At 52.7% G+C, this 23,280-nt stretch overlaps 1 protein-coding gene across 2 annotated transcripts in view; it reads left to right on the top strand.

The window, feature by feature from the left end:
* The window catches only part of Mvb12b (multivesicular body subunit 12B), a 155,253-nt gene extending 132,245 nt beyond the window's left edge, over positions 1-23,008 (top strand). For both annotated transcript variants that reach the window (XM_038337840.1, XM_038337841.1), the window contains 2 exons: positions 267-326; positions 19,530-23,008. In XM_038337840.1, coding sequence (XP_038193768.1) covers positions 267-326; positions 19,530-19,616 — 147 coding nt within the window. In that variant the 3' untranslated portion in view covers positions 19,617-23,008. The remainder of the gene's footprint in view (positions 1-266; positions 327-19,529) is intronic.
* The last annotated feature ends 272 nt before the right edge of the window (positions 23,009-23,280 follow it).

The raw sequence follows: 23,280 nt of genomic DNA, 5'->3' as shown, positions 1-23,280 counted from the left end.
TTGACCATAGGCACACCTTCTGGGAGGCCATGACCCCTTCCCCCCACCCCCCCAGTGCTGTGGATATGTGGCGAGGTTGTCATGTGGTTCGGAAGGTTCAGCTTACCATGTGCTTATCGTTTCTGCCTGGACCTGTAGGCTGAGCGTCACAATGTCCATTCCTGTGGTGGGGCTGGAGATGCTAGGGCGGCTTGTCCATCACAGTTGTCATAAAAGTAAGGGGCTTTCTCCAGCCATCAAAAGGGTGACTTGGTCTGTATTTTCAGATGCAGCCATTTGATCTCTTGGGAATCACCATCAAGTCCCTGGCAGAAATTGAAAAGGAGGTAAGTATGCTGGGCCCGCGACACTACTGACTCTAGCATCCCTGTTCCTCCATCAGGGCTCAGTTCCAGAAAAGGTGGGTGCAAGAGCCCTTCTGTGGAGAAACCCAGTCAGTCATTTTGAGCGCACCCATCGCTTGCCATAGACCATGGCCAGTGCCTTGTCCTGTCTCTCCTCATTTGCCACCAGGACCATCTCAGATTGGACCATCTAGGCCCCTCGTACTTAGCTAGGTCCCCCCTTCCCGGCTGCTTTGATGGCATCTGTGCATCATAAGAAAGTCACCAGGATCAGGGTCTAAAGGAAAGTTCCAAGGAGACAGACCCGAAACAGTAGGGTTCCACAAAAGGCCAGGCCTGCTGGGGTTGCCGATAGTTGGCCAGCATCAGTGTGCAGATCCTCATGTAGAGAAGACTGCCGCAGTCACGTGCTGCCACCAGAGCTCCTCGGAGAGGAACATTTGTCTCACAGATGGAGATGGCAGAACCATTTCAATATCCTTGGTTCCTTGGGGTTTTCTTGTATGTACCCAGCCAGCAGAAGCAGGCTGCATTATTGAAAGATGGCTGGAATCAAGGAAAATTGAATCAATGCAGTACAACAAATTCCTAAACCCGTCAAAGCAAAAACAAGACGAAAAACTCCCCCTTTGTCTTTGATTCTCAGTAAATCATAAAAACATGGTTGTCACCTATAGTTTTGTTTGCTGGCTGGCTGGCAACAGGAGGAATGGCTGGCCACGATGCTGGAAATCTAGGTGTAGATAGAATTTCACATCTGCCCTTTAAAGCAGCCTTTGCCAGGGCTCCAGCATAGGGTGGGCCTCCCCATGGGGTGGAGTCTGTGGGTACCCAGAGGAGGCTTTGAGAGCTGCACTGGAGAACAAGATAGACCAAGGTCACATAGACAGATTTGGAGCAGCCTGACTGCCTGACTCAGGCAGGCCACCTTCCCACCTGTGCAGGGGTAACAGGAGAACCAGCCTCAGGGTATCAGCCAGTGCTGTGTGCACAGGTGGGAAACTCTGGTGGCAGCAGGTACCCAGTGCTGGGGTTGGGCGCTACAGAAAAGGGCATCCAGACTTCCTCCCTCCTGACCACCCCTGCCCTTGCCAGTGGACCTTGCCAGTAGTGTCTTTTTCTTAAGCACTCACGTGGGCACAGTCCTTGTATTTGGGGCTATCTGTTGTCACCCTGAGTGACCAAGTGACCCCCTTCCTCCTTTGTATGAGGCGAGATTGAAGCCTAGTCTTGTCCTGTGGCTGGAAGCCCTTGGAGGGGACTGTCCGAGCTGGTGGGGACATAGGAGCTTGGCTGGTCCTGGATGCAGTGAGTATTGTCAGGCTGGGGCATGTGCTATCCACACCAAATGTCTGGGTTCTCCCTCTTCTAAGGGCTGACACCTGGGCAGGCATGTTCTTATGATGTATGTCCTTCACCTCAGTACTGAGTTGGGGTGTGGCTTCCCCCAAGACACAGCACTGGATAGTGAGGAAAGATCTGGAAGGAGCTTGTGAGCCTGACCCCATCTCTTCTCATCGACTTCTCTGAGCCTGTTTCCTATTCTGTCAGGTGGGGCAGTAAATACCAGCCATACTAAACAGGGCTCTGCTGAGACTGTGGGGTTTGGGGGGATCTGCTGAGACTGCGGGGTTTGGGGGCTCTGCTGAGACTGGGGTTTGGGGGCTCTGCTGAGACTGGGGTTTGGGGGCTCTGCTGAGACTGGGGTTTGGGGGCTCTGCTGAGACTGGGGTTTGGAGCCTGCAGAGCATGCCATGGCCACTGCCCATCACTACGTCCTCCCTTTCCGTGGGGCGGGGGCAGGAGGCAGTCTGCCTGTCCTGGTTAGCAGCTGAGGGTTGTCATCTTGTTTTGTTTCTCACTGTGAGTCTTTGTGAGAAGACAGGCTCGTAGTTGTGGCTGAATTATGTTAAAGTTGCCTTAAGGAAGTTGCAGAAAGGTGGGAGAACAGCAAGTGGGAGTGGGGTGTGGAAGCATAGTGAGGGTCACCACGAGTGGGAGTGGCACAGCATCTGTCACTGAGGACTTGCCACCCGTGTGTTTAGGGCATTGCCATGTCATGGTGTTTAGGGTGTCGCCACTGCCCCCCCACATTCTGAAGGACAGGGCCGTCCTCTGCAACACTCAGTGGTTTCCTGGGAGCAGGTGGTGTTGCCTCTTCTAACCCGGACTGCAGTGTCACTTCTGTGACACAGACCTCCATCATGGCCTGCATCCAGTGTTGGGCCTGAAGCAAGCAGGGCGTCCCTTAGAAAAGACGTGGTGTCCCCAGGAGCTGGCATTGTGTTGTCTGAGTCAGAACACTTGGTTCCCCTCTGGCCCGGCTGCGGTGCAGGAGCCCAGGTCTGTAGGAGGTGTGCTCCACTGGCTGCGGGTTCTGTTATACCTTGTTAAACCCCACCCCCGCACAAGCAAAACATAGGGTGCTGAAGGCAGGTGATCACCTTTAACTTTTTGTCATTTATTTCATGGCAGCGATGCACAGTGTGGGGTCAGAAGACAGCTTGCTTAACTGTTCTCTCCTTCCATCACGGGAGCTCCGCAGGTAGAGCTCAGGTTACTGGGCTTGGCAGTCTCTTTCCCCAGTGAGCCATCTCGCTGGCCCAGATGAGCATCTTTGACTTTGGAGCACAAGCTAAAGACCTGGACATCTAGGATCCTGCCCCTAACCCCTCCCCACAGTAGAGCAAAGTGTCTGAGAAGCTCTTCCTCTGTGTCTAGCCACCCTGCAAGAGAAACCTGGACTGAGCCCCTGGCAGTGACTAGGCTGTCAGCAGGTGGCTCTAGTGAAGACAAGAGAACCAAGTGTGGCCTAATAAGTATATCCCTGTCCCCTCTCCTGAGGTGGGACACAGCTTGAAGAAATAGTGTCCATCCCTGAAGCCAGCTGGTCAGTCTGTCCATCCACCATCAGGCCGAGAATCTAAGTCACTGTTCTATTGCTGTGAAGAGACACCATGACCAAGGCAGCTTACAGAAGAATGCATGAAATTGGGTGCTTGCTTAGTTTCTGAGGCCTAGTCTATGACCTTCATGGCAGGTAGCACGGTGGCAGAGAGCACAGTGGCAGGCAGGCAGGTAGCACAGTGGCAGGCAGGCAGGCAGCACAGTGGCAGGCAGGCAGGCAGGCAGGGAGCACAGTGGCAGGCAGAGAAGCACAGCACTAGAGCAGAAGCCACATCTGATTCACAAGGTCATAGCAGAAAGAGCAAGACGAGGCCTGGCACAGGCTTTTGAACCCAGTGACACATCTCCAACAAGGCCACACCTCCAAATCCTCCCCTAACTGTCCCACCAAATATTCAAACAGATGAGTCTGTGGTGGCCATTGTCACTCAAACTGCTTCCCTGAGCAAACCCTCCTGCTGCCCTGCCCAGCACTGTCTGCCACTCACCTTAAGCAGCCCTAGAGCTGCGGCCCTGCCAGCCTAAGAACAGTGAGGAGGGAAGCAAGAGAACCTCGGGTAATACCAGCACCAAAACCCGTACCAGCTGCCAGCCAAGGGACCTGCCCGGTACCACCACAGCCTGGACAGCAGTGAGTGATACACGGCTGGAAGGAGACAGGCACCTGGTGCTGTACAGGCAGGGCATGAGCTCAAGTACAGGTTCATCCTGGAAGACCGGGAACACAGCAGCATGCCTGGCTGGCCGTGTGGCGAGACCGTCAGCACTCAGAGTCCAGTGTCCGCAGGTTCCCTGTGATGTGCTGGTGGTGGAGGTGACATGGTGTGATGGACGGGACACGGGGGAAACTCTATCTGGGCAGGTGCTGTGTGTTGATGTAGGACACAGGTGAGCAGCATGCATGTCTATGGTGGAATGTCTTGTGTTGGCAGAGTAGACATTGTATCTTGGACAGGATGTAGGCCCCAGTCTACCTGTGTTAGATGCCAAATCTACCCATAGTTGGGTGTTTTTTTTTTTTTGGTTGTTTGTTTGTTTGAGACGGGGGGGGGGGGTCTCAATATGTAACTCTGGCTGGTCTTGAACTCACAGAGATCTGCTTGCTTCTGCCCCCAGAGCTGATAGGATGATAGGATAGTTAGTGCACCTCCATGCTCAGACCTCAGACAGATCCCTTTGCCGCTCCAGCCTCATAGCGGAGTGTCACTGCTGGGCACCTCACAGCTGGCAGAGACCTTCAGGCGCCTCCACTGTCAAATTCCCAGAGCCTCCTGGCACAGACAGCCCTTAAATTTCAGGAAGACGCCCAAGAAAGGTGGTATTTAAAAGTCAGAGTCGAAATCCATGCCATCAGGCAGCATTGCAGCAGGGGGAGGAGTCTCTGAAGAGACAAAAACCTCACCATTCAGGCGTACACGGAGATGTGGGTGGTGGAGAATGAATGAAGCCGTGATTAATACGGTAACTCATCCTGGAAGGCCAGCACTCTTGCTGCTCTCGGAGATTTGGCACGCACTCCTGTCTCGCCCTTCACAGAAGCCGGCAGGGCTCCTGTCAGTTAGGTCAAGGCAACAGAGTGAATTTTGCTGTCTCCTCTTCCCATGGGAGGTGACCAAGGAGTCACAACAAGGTTTTCTGGCCTGTCCCAGCATGTCTTCCGTCTTGTTTTTTTGCCTCTGTGGGAGGATGGTGTGCGGCTACTGTCCCCACAAAGCCACTGTCCTCCCCCCCAGCCCCAGCAAAAGCTGCTCTGTTAGGAGCGAGGAGATGCGGTTCCACAGTGGTCCATGATGGAGCGTCTTCCCTCTGAGTGAGTGGATGGGCATATAAATATTCCCCGTCTCCGTGGCTCTTTATTTCCCTTGTAAACAGTTGCCCCATTTCTCCATCTGATGGATTTCCTGTCACAGTCAGGGTGGGCGTGCCCACACTCTCTCCAGCCACCTCCTCTGAAACCATTCCTGCCCTGGCGCCCTGCGTCCTCTGTTTGCCTCCACCCCAGCTGGACCAACCTCACTCCCCTCTCCATCCAAGGTCTCCCGGGCCAAGAGACAGCACCTAGAGAGCACATCCCGCACAAACCTTTTAAATCAGAAGTAATGGATCCCCGTATGAAACTGCATGGGTAACTGGGAACCAGTCTCCAAGCTCTGCGTGAGCCAGCTCACCCCAAACCCTTGGTGGGGCACATGGGGCTGAGCTAGGGGTTCTCATTAGCTTACCTCTCTTGCTGGTGGAACAGCCAGCCTCCATTGTCATAGGACCTGAAAGCTCAAAGAAGGGGAGTCTCCTTAGCAGAGGGACCATCTGATATTAATCACCCCCTTAAAATTGACAAGGAAGGCAGTTCATTTAACCACTTAATTGCTACAGGTTTTTATGGGCTGCTGTTTGCAGACATATTTAATGAAGAAGTTATAAATCTAAGAGAGCTTAAAATTTTAATTTTATCCCTAAATATTATCCTTGTTCTCGCGTTTGTAGTTGGGCCTCAGGAGTGTAGTCACGTGAGATACTCTTTAAATGAACATATTTGCTAACTGGCGTGATTTCAGTTTCTAAAACATTGGTTCCAGCAATTAGGCCTTTTTTTCCAGTTCCCAAATGACTAGAGGAATTCGTCTTGATTATAATTGCTCTTAGCCACGCATATCTAATTTGTGTCTTTTTAAGTGTTAATTAGTAAACAGTTTGAGCTGACATCTTTATGTGTTTGCGTGCTGAAAAATGGGGCTTATTGCTTATTTAGCTTGGGGCTGATTCCACTAGCATTTACGTCACGACTCAAAGGTGAAATTAATGGAAACACATTTGGCAGCATGAGGTTTAAAGAATTTTCAAATTCAACTTCTGGATGTCCACTTTTCTGGGGCCTCTTAGAATGAACTAGGTTAGGGTGGGCTGGAGAGCTACATTTGCCGGAGGAAAGCCAGGCAGGTTTTTGCACCCATAATGAAATGGCAGAGTCCCAATTTTATCGCCACAAAGTGTTCATATCCAGCGTATTTGTTCCTTCTTTTCTGCGGTTGGAAAGCTTTCCTCGTGCTTAGGAGTGTGAACTGATTTGAAGGGCTGAGCTGCAGCCGCAGAAATATGTGGTCCCTTTCCACCATCTAGTGGTGAGGTCTTGAATTGCAACAGATCGCATGGCCACCTCTGCTAGGTGAGATGCAAGCTTCTCCACCCAGCATCCTTTCATCCTTTGTTTCCAACCAGAAAGGTGGAGTATTTGGGAGAATAAATCTGCCCCACTTCATGCATTAAGTGTAATTAGCCAGTGGGCTCCTATTTCCTCCTGTATAGTCTTCAAAGACCACATCTACCACCCAAATTTTTACAGAGCTCACACTGACTTGAGACCATTCCAGCTCAAAACAAAGAAATCCCAAAAGATAGTACGCAGGTGAGGTAGGGGTGTGCCACTCAGCTGACTGCACCAGTTTATACTGTGCCCCACTGAGCTGTCAGCATGCATGTGATGATTTCCAGTTGCAAAGAACAATTTAAAAAAAAATTAAAGAACCTAATGGGTGGGCTAAGTGCTTTTCTGAAGGTACAAAATGTCTTCCAAAAGATGGGAGGAGTTTGGTTCACCCTGACACATATTCTGCTGACCACAACTCTAAAACTACAATTCATGCCACAGACCAGCATTAACCGTGCTGGTATGATATCATTTGGAGCAGCTTGCCAGTTGGAATAGATTGTGTGCACACATGTGCATATGTGTGTGTGTGTGTGTGTGTGTGTGTGTGTGTGTGTGTGTGCAGAAACCAGGGATCAACATGCATATCTTCCTTGATCACCTGCCCCAGTTTTTGAGGCAGCGTCTTGCATTAAACCTGTAGCTCATTGATTCAATTAGCTTAGCTTGGCCAGAGAGCCCCAGGTATCTGTCTGTCTCCATCCCTCACCAGGGGTTATACTGGCTTTTACATGGATGCTTGTGGTCTGAACTCACTCCCTCGTGCTTGCGAGGCTGGCACTTTCCCAGCAGAGCCATCTCCTCTGGCCCAGGCATCGACCTTTTCAATGCTTTGTGTTTTCCCTGCAGACAACTATTGTACATGCAGAAAAATGTAAACTTAGAAAAACGTAAAGAGTGAGTAACTCCTGCTGCCCACCCTGGACGCACGTGCACACACACACACACACACACACACACACACACACACACACACATTAGACCAGCTCACAGGCAATCACAGTTCTGTAACCTACTCCCTACTCCCACTCATTCTAAATGTGTCCCCCTGTGCTCACAGTTAAGTGGGGCTCTCCATCAAAGCAGCTTCTTCTGCGGCAGATGGGGATGATTACAGAAGCCACAACTGGCCAAAATGCAGTTTGCAGCTCATTCCTTTGAATGGCCACATTCTCTGCCTTTTTAAAAACAGGTTTTTGAGAATTTTATACACAAATACTGTGTTTATATCACTTCATTCTTCCCTCCAGCTTCTCTTGTCTTTCTCCCACTCCCTTTCAACTTCATGACCTCTTCAATTATTGTTCACACACACACACACACAACCTGCTGCATCCATTTAGTGTTGCTAGCACATTTTGTGTTTAGGGCTGACCTCGTGAGATCAGATAACCTAGAGAGGGGCTCCTCTCTCAAGAAGACTGGCTCTCCCTCTGAGCAGCCATTTATTGCCTTGCTCTTCCTCTAGTGTTGGGGCCATGTGACATTTTCCCTGTCCATGTTGAGGCATCAGCTAATGGTGTCACTATGCAGGTCTTGTTTGAACAACCTCCCTAGAGACTGTCTTGTGGCTGGCACCCTGGCTCTCTGGCCCTGGTATTGTCTCCCCCATCCCTCCCGCCAGCGCCGTCTGCAGTGCTCCTTGAGCTGGAGTAGAGCTTGTGTATATTATCACTGGAGATGTGCACCTCAGTCAGACGTCTTTGCATTTACGCAGTTGTGCTTTCTACAGTGGTCTTGGCTTCTGCAAAAGAAGCTTCTCGAATGGAGTGAAAGCTGCACTCCCTGTGCTTCTGAGGGAAGTATTTGGAATGCTGTTGGGAATTGCACTGGTTTAGGAAAGTGGCAGTAGTAGGATCTTTAGGCTCCACGGCTCACCAGCCACAGGTAGTTGCCTGGGTTTGTGTTAACAGGCATTAACTTTTCATGCTGACTAAGCCTTATGTCCAAAGGAGGCTTTGGTTACCTCCAAAATGCAGGTGCCACTATTGCCCTCCGGTCCATCATGCTGGTCCTTGTGGCTCATCGCCTTACAGCTGAGTAGGACTTTGAGCTGCCCTTCTCCCTTGGTAGCCACACAGCACCTCTGTCTGCTTGAGAGCTACTCCTCAGGAGGAGGCTTCCAGCTCGGCTCTGGTCCCCTCTGACCAACAGCCTGGAGGCTCCTCTTGCTTGGCACTGGGGGTTTGTTGTCTGTGACTTTGTGGGGTACACCCTCACCCCCATGCTGTACCCTTCAGTGATTATGCTCTGCCATACTTAGCTGGTCTCATGCTGCCTGACGTCGGGGTCAGCCCCATGGCTATCAGTGTCTGGAACTTGATTCTTTGTGTGCGTAGCTTCCCTGGGTGGGGCCTTCTTTAGAAGGGGAAATGCATTCTAGATGGAGGTGAGTCCACTTAAGCCACCAAAGGAGCACGAGGCTCCTTTCTCCACATCCCAACCACAGCCAGCGACACTGTGCTTTTAGTGTCTGGCACTGTCACCTACCGCAGAGCTGAAGATCTCCATGTCCCACGTGGGTCTGTGGTCATTGGCTGTCTGCCATTTGCATTTCTCTTGGGAATCTCTCCTGTTGGTGCTCTTGGCATGGCGGGTTGCCTCCAGCTTTCTTAATGTTTATTCCCCCTCCATGGGGAGCATGTGTGTATGTATGTACACTGGAGAGCATGTGTGTGTGTATGTACACTGAGGAGCATGTGTGTATGTATGTATGTACACTGGAGAGCATGTGTGTGTGTACACTGGGGAGCGTGTGTGTATGTATGTATGTACACTGGAGAGCATGTGTGTGTGTACACTGGGGAGCATGTGTGTATGTATGTATGTACACTGGAGAGCATGTGTGTGTGTACACTGGGGAGCATGTGTGTATGTATGTACACTGGGGAGCATGTGTGTGGGGTACACTGGGGAGCATGTGTGGGGTACACTGGGGAGCATGTGTGTGTGTGTGTATACACTGGGGAGCATGTGTGTGTGTACACTGGGGAGCATGTGTATGTGTACACTGGGGAGCATGTGTGTGGGGTACACTGGGGAGCATGTGTGTGTGGTACACTGGGGAGCATGTGTGTGTGGTGCACTCGCCCATGCGGGCTTGTGTGCAGAGTCCAGAGCTTAGTATCAGGTCTTTCCCTAAAGTTCTGAGACCAGGTCTCTCCCTGAACCTGGAGCTGGTTTCCTCTAGCTTGGCTGACCTGTGGGCCCCAGAGACCCTCTTGTTGCTGTCCCCCAGCTTGGGGATTCCAGGATGAAGCTGTTAAACCTGACTGAGCTCTGGAGCTCCAAAGACAGGTTCTCACACTCACACAGCCAGCACTTCCCCCTCTAAGCCAGCAGTTCTCACCCTTTCAAACACTGCGACTCACTAATACATGTGTGGTGACCCCCAACCATAAAATTATTTCCATTGATACTTTATAACTGTAATTTTGCTAGTTATGAATCATAATGTAAATATCTGATATGGAGAATATCTGCTACACTACCTGTGACCCACAGGTTGAGAATTGCTGCTCTAAGCCATCTTTCCAACCCTTCCCATTCACGTTTTAGTGATAATCTTATTAATTCTTGGAAAATTTCATATACTGTATTTTAAATATGTTCACCCCCCACTCCTCCCATGTCTACCCCACCCCAACCCTTCTCACCCAACTTTGAGATTTCTCTAATTTTCTTTTCCACGGAGTCCTGTCTGTGCTGCCCAGCTAATCTTGGATCAGAGTCAGGTCTGCCCTGGTATGTGGTCATCTTGGGAGGGGTCACATTGTTAAAGACTCTCCCTCTCCCGGCAGCTGTCAAATGTCAGTAGGGTTCTCAGCTGGGGTGGGATTTCTTATTCACCCTGACCCCCCATGCAGGGCTCTGTCTGGCCGCAGCATGTGCTGGGCTTAACTTTACTTTCACAACTAGTGTGTGTTCGTATGTGCATCTGTCTTGTGGTGTCTGGGAAACATTGTATTCTTGTTTTTTGTTTTTTTGGGTTTTTTTTTGTTTTTTTTTTTTTTGGTTTTTCAAGACAGGGTTTCTCTGCAGCTTTAGAGCCTACCCTGGAACTAGCTCTTGTAGACCAGGCTGGTCTCGAACTCACAGAGATCCGCCTGCCTCTGCCTCCCTAGTGCTGGGATTAAAGGCGTGCGCCACCACCGCCTGGCAAAACACTGTGTTCTTGATCGCTATTATCAAGTATCAAACACCTTTGGCCCAATCTATCTGTCTGTCTGTCTATCATTAATTTCTTTTGAGACAATGTTTCTCTGTAGCCCTGGCAGTCCTGGAGTTCACTCTGTAGACCATGTTGGTCTCGAACTCAAAGATCCACCTACTTCTGCTGGGAAGTAGGAGTGCTGGGATTACAGGTGTGCACCACCACCTGGCTTATTTGTTTTAATTACACACCTGTGGGACAGACATAGGTATGTGCATGTTAGTGCCCCTAGGGGAGCTGGAGGCATCAGATCCCCCACCCTGGAGCTGGAGTTACAGGTGCTGCCTGGGAACAGAACTCAGGTCCTCTGTGAGAGGAGAGCAGATGCACTTTTCCCTGCTGGGCCATCTCTCCAGCCCTTACTGCGGGTTCTTATAAATCTTTCAGTCCCCTCTTCCTGCAGACCCAGAGCCTTAGAGGAGGGATGTGATACAAATGTCTCTTTTAGAGCTGGGCTCCACAGTCTCTTATTCTCTGTATGTTGACTGCATGGAGGTCATTGCCATCTACTACAAAGAGAAGCTTCCCTGATGGGGGTCTTGGACCGCTTCCCTCTCAGTCGGGCTCCTCCCCCCTCAGTCGGGCTCCTACCCTCAGTCGGGCTCCTCCCCCATCAGTCAGGCTCCTCCCCCCTCAGTCAGGCTCTTCCCCTCAGTCGGGCTCCTCCCCTTTCAGTCCGACTCCTCCCCCTCTATGGGGCTCCCCCCCCCTTTTTTCCTTTATTTCGAGACAGCATTTCTCTGTGTAGCCTTGTCTGTGGCTGTTCTAGAACTCGCTCTGTAAACCAGGGTGGCCTTGAGCTCACAGAGAGCTACCTGCCTCTGCCTCCTAAGAGCTAGGATTAAAGGCCTGCGCCACCACCACCTGGCCTCCCCTCTCATCTTTAAGAGCCCTCTTTGCTTTAAAGATGGCTACCTTGGGCCTGGGGAGATGCTTTGGGTTTTGTTTTTGCATCATTCTTAAAATAAAAACCACAATATTTCCTTATTTTATATTTTAAAATACTAAAATACTAAACATCAACTACTTATTCTGTTTGGCGTGTTTTAGAAAGAGCCTCTAGAGCCGCCTTATTCCTGATGTTTTAGGCAGTTTCCAGGTCGTTTTCTTCTGGACTTTAATTCTAACCTTCCTGTGTGCACTGTAAGGCTTTTCCTGTGGGCGCTGTTCTGACTCCTGTTTTGTGATTGCTCTCACATATGAAGAGTTAGTTTGGGGCCCTCTGCGATCCCGCTGATTTTCCTAATTAGAGGCGTGATCATTCCATCTGCCCCACAGCCTTTCAAGGGGGGACAGTGAGTAGACAGCCTTGTCCGGAGAGAGGGTCTCCTGGTCTCCACGGACTCCAGGATAAGCTTCGGGAGTCTCCTGCTTCAGCCTCACAGGAACCAGAATTACAGACTTCTGCCACCACTCCAGCCCCCTTTGTTTGTTTGGGGTACATTTGGAAGTCAGAGGGCTGTGGGACTTTCTCCTGTACCGCCATGTAGGTTCCAGGGGTGGAGCTCGGGTCCTCGGGCTTGACAGCAGCCACCACCTTTACCTGCTGAGTTGTCTCACTGACAGCATCCTGTTTTTGTTGGAACTACACTGAACTCACAGGTAATAGGATGATTGACATTTTACATGGCATGTCCACCTGGGGACAAGTGTGCGGGCTTACCCAGGTCTTTGCGTATTGACCAATGGGAAACCAAAGAGTCTTCTTTGAAGAGTTCTCATGTGTTTCTTTTTGTTGTTCTTTTGAGATGGGGTCTCAAGCAGCCAAGGCTGACCTTGAACTCTGTATGTAGCTGAGCATGACCGTCAACTTGCGGTCCTCCTGTCTTCCCAGTGCTGAGATTACAGGCATACACCACCATGCCAGGTTTTCACAGTGCTGAAAAAAGCCCAGGCCTTTATGTGAGCTGGACCAGCACTGTGCCAACTGAGCCACATCCCGGCCCCCTCCTGTTTCCTTTTAAGACATGCCTGGGTGTTGTGTGTCTTTGTGGCTCCTGTCATCAGGGCCCTTGCTTGTTCCTTGTCATCAGTCACATGCATAGAGAAAGTCCCCAGCCTTGGTAGTACCTCTAGAGCCCACCGCTGCTGACTTGAAGCAGCCAGACACTGTCCTGGTCTCTTAGGTAGCAGCCGTCCCCCCTCCTGGTAGACTTGTCTCCTCAGCAGGACCTTCTCGGTTCCTGAGCGGCTCTAGTGGCAGTTTCTACTCTCCGCATCCACACGTTCTCCTGTGTTTTTATCTTTTCTTCTGCTTAAGAGTTGGCATGTGTCTCTCTCCTATAGGTTGTCATCGGGATGGGTGGCGGCTTCTCAGCAGCAGCTTCTGGTCATCTGTGGAGGTGGCTGTTCTCCTTCCTGCATATTAACGTGCTAGACTGTGTTAACAGAGCCCCGGGTCCCTCCTCCTTACTGTCTTTGGGGTTTTGTGTTTTGCTTCACGTGTATCTACATATGTGGATGCCATATATAGAGTTGCGCTCGTGGGCCAGAAGAAGGAATCGGATCCCACACAGCTGTGAACTCCCCAGGGTGGGTGCCGGAACCAAACTCAGCTCCCCTGGAAGAGAAGTAAGTTAACAGCTGAGCCTCTGTTCAGTGGTTCTCAGTCCCTAATGGTGTGATCTTTTAACACAGCTCCTCGTGCTGTGCTGACCCCAGCCATAAGATCATTTCACTGCTCCTTCGTGACTGTGGTTTGCTACTGTTATGAGTTGTGAATATTTTTAGCCATAGAAGTTTGTCAAAGGGGCTGTGTCCCCCAAGTTGGGAACTACTGCTCAACCTTCTGAATTTACCAAAGGCAGCATTCCTAAGAGTGGCTGCCATAGAGGCTGTTCCCTGGTGGCCCGAGGCACCCAGCGTGCAAATGAAGAGCCGTGGAATTATGATTGCAGCAGAGATAGGCTTCAAAGCAGCGTTATCTGTCAGGGTTACTATCACCAGCCATACCTACTGTACAGAACCAGAGTCAGGTGAATGGTTGGTTTTTGCCAGTCATTTAGGGAGGGTTTCTTTTCTCGGGTTTATGGGACTTTTATCTAAAATGTTAAAATAAAGCAATCCCCAAGCTGAGCTAGGAGAAGTTGCCAGGCACCGGTAACAGAAAGTGAGCATTGCAGCAGAACTGGAGCGGACGGGGCCACAGAACGTGCTGCACAGTTTGCCTGCCCACCTGGAAGCCAGTGCTCTTTCACACTTCCTGCCATGACCTAGAGAAGAGGGGCATTACAAACAGCCATTTTTGCAGATGTCCAAGTGAATTCTGAAATGCCATCTCAATGCTGGGCAGCCTAGAGGCTATCTATGGCACAGCTGTGGTTTCCATTCAGTGCCAAAGGCCTTTATACATAAGGGCACACACATACACACACACACACACACACACACACACACACACAATCTGCCCTGGGAGACCACAGCAAGGAAAGGCTGTGTTTTGTGTCTGTAGAGAAAGCTTGCTCCCATTTTCTCAACTTCTCTGCCTGTCTTTCACTCTCAGATTTTAATAGTCACGAGCACAAGAGACTTCACCGTCCTTGTGACGTGCCCCTGCTGACAGTGCTATTGTTGTGGCGGCCTCCGTCCTCTGCCTAGTTGGGAAGTGTACGCCTCTCTCCAGGAGAAGCATGAAGGCTGGCGGTCGCTCTGTGAGAGTCAGGTGGTGTGTATCCATGTGGAGAGGGGTACAGGACTGGTGTTCTGGCTGTCATGTCACTAGTCACCCTGCCCCACGAGGAGCACACTCCCCCAGTTTGCTTGGGACCCTCTTGCCAGACCTGTCTGCCCGTGTCTAAGGAGCCGTTATCCAAGCAGGGAACAGATGCCCTAGGAAAAGTTGACAAGATCATGAACCACAGAGGTCCTTCCCTCTTCATCCCTCAGCCTTGCCCTTCAGTTGCCTGAAGGACTGGATGTATCTCAGAGTTCCCAGCCCTGGCTGTTAAGTGGGGTCCTTGTTAGAGGGCAGATGCGAAGTCTAAGCTCATCCCAGGAAAGCAGCAGGCACGCCCCACAGCAGGCCAGGCCCCCCCCCCACACACACAGCAGGCCCTCCCCAGTCCTTCCCCAGTCCTTCCCCAGGGTTGAACAGTTTGGAGAGCATAGAGCCCCTTGAGTAGAAGAGGACCTTCCAGAATAGAGAGAGGTTCTCTGGAGGCTGAGTCGTGGGTGAGGAAGGGCTGCGGCCTAAGAGCTTACTTACAAGTGGAAGACAGGTTTGAGCCCAGGCTGTGGCAGTGCCTGGAAGGTGGGGGATGGTGGTGTGGCCCAAGGGAGGCCTGGAGAGCAGGCAGGTGGGCTACTGTGTCTAGCCTTTCAGCTTTTCTGAACCACACAGTCATTCACAAAGCTCATCCTCAAGAACAGTATGATTGAGTTACAAAAATTTTACAAAAACTTGAGCTAGGTATGCAAGTACATGCCATTAATCCCAGTACTTCAGAGAATTCCAGGCCAGCCAGGACTACACAGAGAAACCCTGACTTTCAAAACAAAAACAAACAAACTTAAAAACTATCTCATGGTGTTTTAAGTAAATTGCTTATTTTGTTTTAGGCTGCATTCATAGCTATCCTGGACTGCGTGGTCTAGCCTCTTCTGCTCCTTCTGCCCTGGTGTTTAGGCCATCTGTGACAGCCCAGGCCTCCCTCCACTGTTCTCCATCCCTGAAGCACCCGTATGCTTGAGTCCTAGTCTTTAGTTCCCTACACTAGGGGCCTTACCTGGGCCCCCCAAACTTTCCCTTGTCCATACCTTTGCAGAACCTTCTGTGACCTGGTGCAGTATAACCTGCCTTTGTTCTGGCCCCACATCCCAACTGTCCCCCACCAAGGGGTGGGCACGGACACCTGGCCAGCTCAGCACTCGCTCCCAGTGCCCCTCTGAACCTGGGCCAGAACCGCTCTGGCTCACTCTGGGGTCGCAGGAAGTCAAACCCAACCTTCCGTGAGTGTGGGACTGGATACAGACCTTCCTGCTTTCCTTGTCTAGAGACCTCTGGTGGATAGGACTGGTACTGGCTCAGAGGAGGAGGGCCAAGAGGGCCAGGGGCAGTATGGTTTGTGCTCATCAACCCTCCCTGGGTAGGTAGCACTTCTGTTTCAGGCTGTGCCTCCCTTACCAACCATTAAAACAGACCAGGAACTTTGATAAATGCCACCGCTGTCCCCATCTCTGCCCTCGGGCACAGGCACTGCTGGGTGTGTTTGCACAGATCACCTCAGTGGCTCCCACTGCTCCCCTGTTTTCCTCGAGGCTGCAGTGATGCTGTTTCTACTAGCCGAACACTGGTCTCATGGTGAGGCAGGGCTTGTGGAAACTGTGACCCAAGTCTGCACGAGAGGCCTCAGACTATCTGTTAAAGGCCCTGGGGGCCTGGGGAAAGTCCCCTACAGAGCCCCTGACAGTGACATCTCTTTCCTAGGCCAGGCCAGTGGAACAGTTGCTATGACAGGCTGCGCCCACCAGAGGGTACACTGCCCTGCACAGCTCAGCTGAGCTGGACTCTGCACACCAAATGCTTTTTAATTGAAAAATTTTAATTCAAAAAGGATTTGCTGTTTGTACTCAAGTGCAGGTTTTCCTTATGCAGGAGACTAATGTCTTGAGTAAACAGATCCGGGCTCAAATCCGCCTTCAAAGGTACTGTCTGTTTGCCCAAGGGAGTGAAAGGGCTTCCAGAAGCCGCCCTAGTCTCTTGGGCAAACATTTTGGGGACGAGGAATCCCAGGCAGAGGACATCGTCTGTGGGAAGGTTATCCGCAGCCTAAGGGGGATTATGTTGGGGGACATATGTTGAAATTTCATTTGGGGAATTAGGGAAAACGAGTGGGGGTGGTGACTTTTTCCAGTCAATATAACCTTAAAAAAAAAAAAAAAAAAAGGAAAGCCTCCAGGGAGAGGGCCGGGACCAAGGGGTCTGTGTGTTGTGTCGGCCCCCAAGCTCCCCATGTGCCCAGGCAGGAAAGGGCAAGTGTGTACTTACAGTGCCCCCCCCACACACACTCCAAGCCAGGGTGCAAGAGAAACGGGAATCCAGATGGTGAACTGGAAGGCAGGTTCTTTCCCCTTCCAGAGATCTTCTTACTCCCAGCCACCACAGGCCTGGACCACATGACCCCCCATACTGAGCCCCCACTACCTGGTCAGCCACTTGCTCCCCCACCCACTGCCCAGAAAACTGTAGCTCCATCCACGTGCAAGTGCCCAGCCCCAGTCTCAGACCAGGCGCTGGGGGCCAAACAGACAGTATCCAATGAAGGAGGGCCTGCCGATGGCTTTCTGCTGCATGGGAGCCCAGCACAGCAGAGACAGTCCAGGCTGTGTCTGCAGCCCTGGTCCTGGCTGCCAAAGAGGGGTACCCAACCCTCCTTGTCCCTGGTCCCCACTCAAACACCATGTTTTAGCCTCTTGCCTCTCCCACTTCTACCCTCCCTCCCCACGTCACTCCCAGACCGTGTTGGTCACAAGATTGGTCGGGCTGGCTCTCAGAACTGACCCAACATTCCAGCCTCCTAGAATGTCATTTGAAAATACACATTTCAGATCCGCCCAGACCCCACCACCTAGCCTGGGACTGATGGGCTCCTAGGTGAGGCTCTGTAGCTCACACCAGGGTATGCCCCAAGGGCTGCCAGTCCCCACCCTAAGGACGCAGGCCTGCCTTCTTGTCTTCTGGATGTGTGCTCTTGTCACCATGACCCCAGCTATCTCTCAACACTGTCCCTCCACACTCCACCCCACACATACTCACTGCCTCTTCCCCTGGACACTCCTAGGGACCCTCTCCCAGCCACCACCAGTGAACCCAAATTCCTGTCCGCTCCCCAACCTGCACTTCCTCTGGTACCCTGCTGCCCTAGGCCTTTGTACCGTTGGGAGTGGCACCTGGGCCCTCCACCCTCAAGCCTGTACCATTAAGCCTTTCTGCACCTCTGCCTACCATGTCTTACTCACCCCTGTGAAAGGCCCAGGTCCCAAGAAGTGCCCCTGCTTGAGTCCTGGGCTGTGCGGAAAGTTCCTGGACCCTTCTGCCACCACCCAATGAGCCAGAGGCACAAAGGATTTCACAGGACCTATGTCTTTGCAATCCTAACCCCCACCCCCAAAATGTTCTTTCTCCCACCCACCACCACTCCCCCAATCCCCAGCAGAGTAAGGCCTGTAGGTGCTGACAAAGCCAACAGGCTCTAACACGTTGTTCAATGAGATGCACACATGTGAGCAGCCACCAGGTGGCAGTGTTGTGCTGACCATTGCCTAAAGCCTGATGGGATGGGTTAGCTTGATGGGATGGGTTAGCCTGATGGGATAGGTTAGCCTGATGGGATGGTATGCCTTCGAGGGTCATTAGAGGGTAGGAAAGTTGGGAAGGGGAACACCGTGGGCTGTTCTAATGGGCTCCCCTCATAGCCACCAGATGTTTAGTGGAAACTGCTTGCTACCAGGGATGGGCCTGTGCCACCCCTGGGATTAACAGACCACACCTCACCTTAGAAATGAGTTCACCAAGACCCAGGGCTGGGGCACCTGCCTGAGGGCTCTTGCAGCCCTGTCTCCTTCTGCCCATGCTGGTACCAGATGCCGTGAGGCAGGACACACAGGGTTGCATGGGAGCTCTCTTGAGTGGCTTCTGGGTTCATACACTGCACCTCAGCTCCCCGCTGCCCCTCCCTCAGGACAGGCTCCTTGCTGCCAGCAGCTGTCTTTGGGTGTGTTGTGAGGCTGATGGGCTCTGTTTGGCTAGTGTTGCCTGGCAACAGGGCCGGGGGGCCACTCAGCCTGGCTAGGGTCTGCATCTTCTCCTGCTGTGGTCTGGCCGTGTTCTCTTCCACAGGCTGTGTGCTGCTTTCTGATGAAAAGCCTTTTCAGGGGGACCCCCCTCCCCGCTCCGGCTCACCACTTCTGATCTATTGAACATGTTTGGCAACCACTAACATAAACTCCTCTCACCTAATGCTGCCTATTAGGCCCCTCCGGCTATCCCACAGCCCCCTCCACCTCTGCCAGGATAAGGCACCCTCTGTTGCACCTTACCCTATGCCCATATTGCGTGTCTCAGCCTCCAGGTGAACTGCGGGGCCCCCTCCCCACCCTACACATTCATTTCTTCTCAGTTTTCACTGGACTTGGAGTCTTTTACTTCCAGCCCCTATAGAATTGGGGTCTCCAGTGCAAGAGTTAGCAATCCCCCACAGAACTGACTGTTGGCTCAGGATGACAGCATAGGCTGGCAAACGGCAAGTTCACACATATTGGCATACCCCCCCCACCCCAGCAGCTGCCTGGCCCATCTGTGTAACTGCAGGGTCCCCCGGGAAGGTTTTGGGCACAGTGGAGAATATTTGCACCGGGTGTGGGGTTGTGAGAGCAGCCCCGAAGCCCTTCCCTGGTCCCTCAGGCAACAAAGGTGCTGTCCCGGGCAATGCACAGCGTGCCTGGTGGCGAGGAGTCCCAGGTCCTGGCGGCTGAGTAAGGCCTCTGGTCAGTCATGGAGTCCACTCACGGGTCTGTCCCCACAGCCTACAGTGACCCCTCCTTGAGGTACGAGCAGGAAGGTACTTGCCTTTCAGCCTGGCACAAGGTTCTTATGGGAGCTTGCCAGTGGCACCAGATGTGCGCACTGCCAGTCACCCTGCAGAGGCAGAGACTGTGAAAGCTCCTACCCATGCCCCTCCTGAGCCTGGCACACATGCGTGTGCACTCACGCGCACACTCATGCACAGTGACATATCCCAGCTCCAGCTCCCAGCAGCCGTTCTACCCAGGGCTCAGCAGGGGCTGCATCACCTCTGGTCAGCTGCAGCCTTCCCTGGGGTTCTCTGGCCTGACTGTGCCTCTCTGTTCCTTCCTCCTGCAGTATGAGTACAGCTTCCGCACAGAGCAGAGCGCAGCAGCCCGGCTCCCACCCAGCCCTACCCGGTGCCAGCAGATTCCCCAGTCCTGAGGAGCCCACAGCCTCCTGGGGGAGAAGATGTCTCCTACCCGGTGCCCAGACTACTGATGGGGTGGCTGGGGTGAGAGTTACTGCCTCCCCCACCTGCCCATTCTGCTTGCCCTCCCCACTGACCAAGAGACTCTGGGCAGCTGCATGGTCATATATGGTCATCAGCTCGCCTGACGAGACTCCCCTGCCTCCCTTGGGAACGTTGTTCATAATTGTGACTAATGTCTATGCTGTTAGTGACCAGAGGCTCCTAGCACACCTGTGTGATGACCACTTACCCCACAAAGAAAGAAAAATTCTTCCCTACCTGGAGTCACCCTTGAGGGCCCAGGCACATGCTCCAGTGGCCCAGTGATGTCCACTGGCTCCCTTCAACTGACCATCACCCACTACAGGAATCCCACAGAGCCACTGTCTTCCTCCTGGAAGGCTCCAGGGTTGACTGCTTCACACAGGATCATGTGAGATGTACCCATCATCTCTGACCCAGGCTATGTGGTCAGCAGGCTCAAGTGGCCCCTGCTCTTCATGATGACATTGAGGAATCAGGAGCCTGACCCCAGACAACCGTGGACCTTCCCCCAATGCACACACTGGATCCCAGAGAGCACAGGTGGGACCCCACTGTCTGTGGAGGTGACTGGGTGCCTACCTGGGTGGAAACTTGGCTGCTGGGGTGCTGGGCCTGGCCACAAGCTCCAGCCCTCACAAAGGGCTCATCTGTAGATCATTCACCTGCCAGCAACAGCTCCATATGCCTCTGCCTGGTGCCCTGACCTGGTGATGACCGACACAGAGCCTGCTCTGAGAGGCCTGGTACCCAGCCCTGCAGGGACACAGTACAAGGGCTCCAACTCCTCTCAGCCAGGCCCACTCACAGTCTAGAAGGCGTCTCCTTCCAGGGATCTGCTATTTTGAAAAGACCCTCTGTCCCAGACATCTGAATTTGGGCTAGAGCAATTCACAGGTGTCCATCTGAGGTGCCAAGTTCAACTCCACACCCGTTGCCATGGAACAGTGGTCACTGCTGCCCCAGCTCTCAGCTCTCGCCATGATGCGCTGCTTTGCCATAATTGTCTATTGGGGTTTGCCTGACATTGGTCCCCACAGCGTCTGTGGATATGAAGGTGTGCACAGTGGCCAGTAGCCGTGGGCAACTCCACACTTAGCTGGTGCCAAGCTCTCCGGGTACAGCTCCAGTCACAGGCTGGAGTGGCCAAGGTGCAAAAGGATCAGGAGCAAGAACCAGCCGACAAGATGGCATGAGCCAGGGCAGGGCTGAAAATACCTCACCAACCTCCATCAGCCCCTCAGCTCCAGCTCCATGGGCCTTTGTGACCCTCCCTCCCTCCTCGGCCTTCTCCACTTGATGGTACTTCATTTCCATGTGTGTACCTATCATCCCCCTGCCTCTGGGCCCCTCAGCCTCCAGGCAGCACAGGCCGTGAAGAGGTGGTTAGCTCATCTGCCTGTGCCCCAGAGGCACATGGGGTCAAACCTAGTGCCACACTGGTGCTCAACAGAGCTGATGAACTGTCCCCCAGCTGACTCCACAAGCTGGGGACCCTGAGGACCTGCATCTGCTGCTGCTGGTGTAACACCAAATGTCTTGTGTGACCTGAGGGCCAACAGAAATGGGGCAGCCACTCATGGTCTGAGTTGACTGGGAAGGCTGCGGGACAAAGCCCCAGGGTCTCCTGGCCATTTCCTTTAAGCTTGTGCACAATGTCTTACCCCCTCTTTCCATTCCCCAGTTGTGAAGTCGTCCCCATCAGGTGGTGTCAGGTGACCCTCCCCATTTCCCTTAGTGGAGAAGGTGGCTTCCTGCCATGCTTACAGCCTTGGAAGGTCAAAGGTGAAGACAGTGGACCCTTCATCAGGGATCACAAAGGCCGAGTGGAGAGGTCCCTGAAGAAAGGGCGGGGCTCTGCAGCCCACTCATGCACGGGACTCAGCCACTGGGAAGAGGGCCAGCGCATGGTCCAGCTGGAGAAGTCTCGGGACACTGCAGACTTAGTGTAGCCTTTCTGTGAATGTTGTAGCGTCCATGGCTTCTAGCTTCTGAAGTCTTGAGAACAACTTGGTGTCTGTGGTAGGTTTTAGGTTGCACCCAAGCCCTGGTTTCTTATCTTTTGGCAGTGGTAGTAGTGGGGTATGCGTGCCCGTGTCCACCTTTGTGGACCTGGCACAGACCCAGACCTGGGAGGTGGGGCTGTGCTCCCAGCAGACCTGAGCGGCCTTTTGTGTATGGTGTGGAACACTCGGCTGCAGCAGCCCCTGGCCACTGTGAGATGAGCACACAGACTTGCTGGGAGTCCTGAAGAACTGCAGCCGCTCCCTCGGGTCTCCTCCTCCCCCACCAGCATGTCCACAACTGCTGCTGTCCCTGCCAAGCACACACATCTCTCTCAGAAAGGCTAACCAGAGCACAGCACCCTACCCCCATCACCCCACACTGAAAAGTCGGCTCCTCCTAGGGGCCTTGGAAATGGCACACGGGTGTAAGCGGGGCAGGGTGGCTCCAGGCTCACTTACAAATTTACCATAAGGCCAAGTCTAAGAATACACGTCATCCCCACTCACCTCTAGGAAAGGATAGGTTAGAGCCGTGAGTGTTCTTCCTGGGGTGGCCGTGGCTTGTGGCCACCTGTGGTCGTTCTGTAGGAGGAAGCCGAAGCCCGTGTCAGAAGGACATACATATAAGGGCCCGGGATACTGAGCACACCCCTTCCTTCACTGGGCACGAGACTTGGCAATCTTAAGCACATTTCCTGCCTTCCCCCCAAACAAGCCCAGCATTGGGTGCTCTTTGCCCCGTCTCTTGAAAAGCCTGAGGCACGTCTGTAAGCTTGCCAATGGCAGAAGGCCTTGGGGCCAACTATCTGGCCCATCCCCGTGATGGTCGTTTGCTAGGAAGTCACCTCACCATGGTAGTGGGTGCTGGGCATGGGTCAGGCTGGGAGCCTGTCCTGTGCCTTCTGTGACCCGAGGCCCCCGCCTGTGAGCATCTCTCCTGCTGCATTCGTTGGAAAGGGCCTTGATGTGCTGCCAGGCCGTGAAGTGCTGGGCTCACGAAGTTCGTTTGCATCCTTCTGACCCCGGAGCCTGACGAAGAACCTGGGCCTCATTCCTGCGCCCAGCTCCCTCTCAGGTGATGCAGCACATCAGGGAGCCCAGCTGAGCAGCTGCAGCATCAGCACCAAGTCTAGGCTCTGTTGCCCTTCAAAGACTCATTAGCTGCTGGGCCACTGTGTGGCGCTGGGACAAGGACCTAGGCGTAGCTGCCTTCCTGTGTATTTATTCAAGGTGACTGCTTGGCAAAGGGAGGTTTCACTGTGTGATTGTATTCTTAATATAATTTGTTAAATAAATGTTTGTTTTAACCTCTTTTCCCCCAGTTTGCTGTTATTTTTAAAGCCACCAGAGGTCAGTGTCCCTCAGGGGAGGCCTCTGCTCAGCTGCAAGCTATCCTTCCTGCTTTCTAGGGCTCCTGAGGGCCAGGTGGTCACTCCCTTCGCTTTTCAGATTTCTAAAAAGAGCTAACAGTACTTGAGGGTTTCAGGACCGCAGACATCCTTGACCCTGGGAAGCGCCTGAGAAAAACCTCAGCTACTGTGAGCACAAGGTTCCTTGTGAGGTCATTAGCAGTGTTCTGCCCCACAGC

This window comes from Arvicola amphibius, chromosome 7, assembly GCF_903992535.2.
Source record: "Arvicola amphibius chromosome 7, mArvAmp1.2, whole genome shotgun sequence".
Taxonomy (NCBI): Eukaryota; Metazoa; Chordata; class Mammalia; order Rodentia; family Cricetidae; genus Arvicola; species Arvicola amphibius.
The sequence above is the reverse complement of the archived record's forward strand: the minus strand, read 5'-3'. Positions and strand labels throughout refer to the sequence as shown.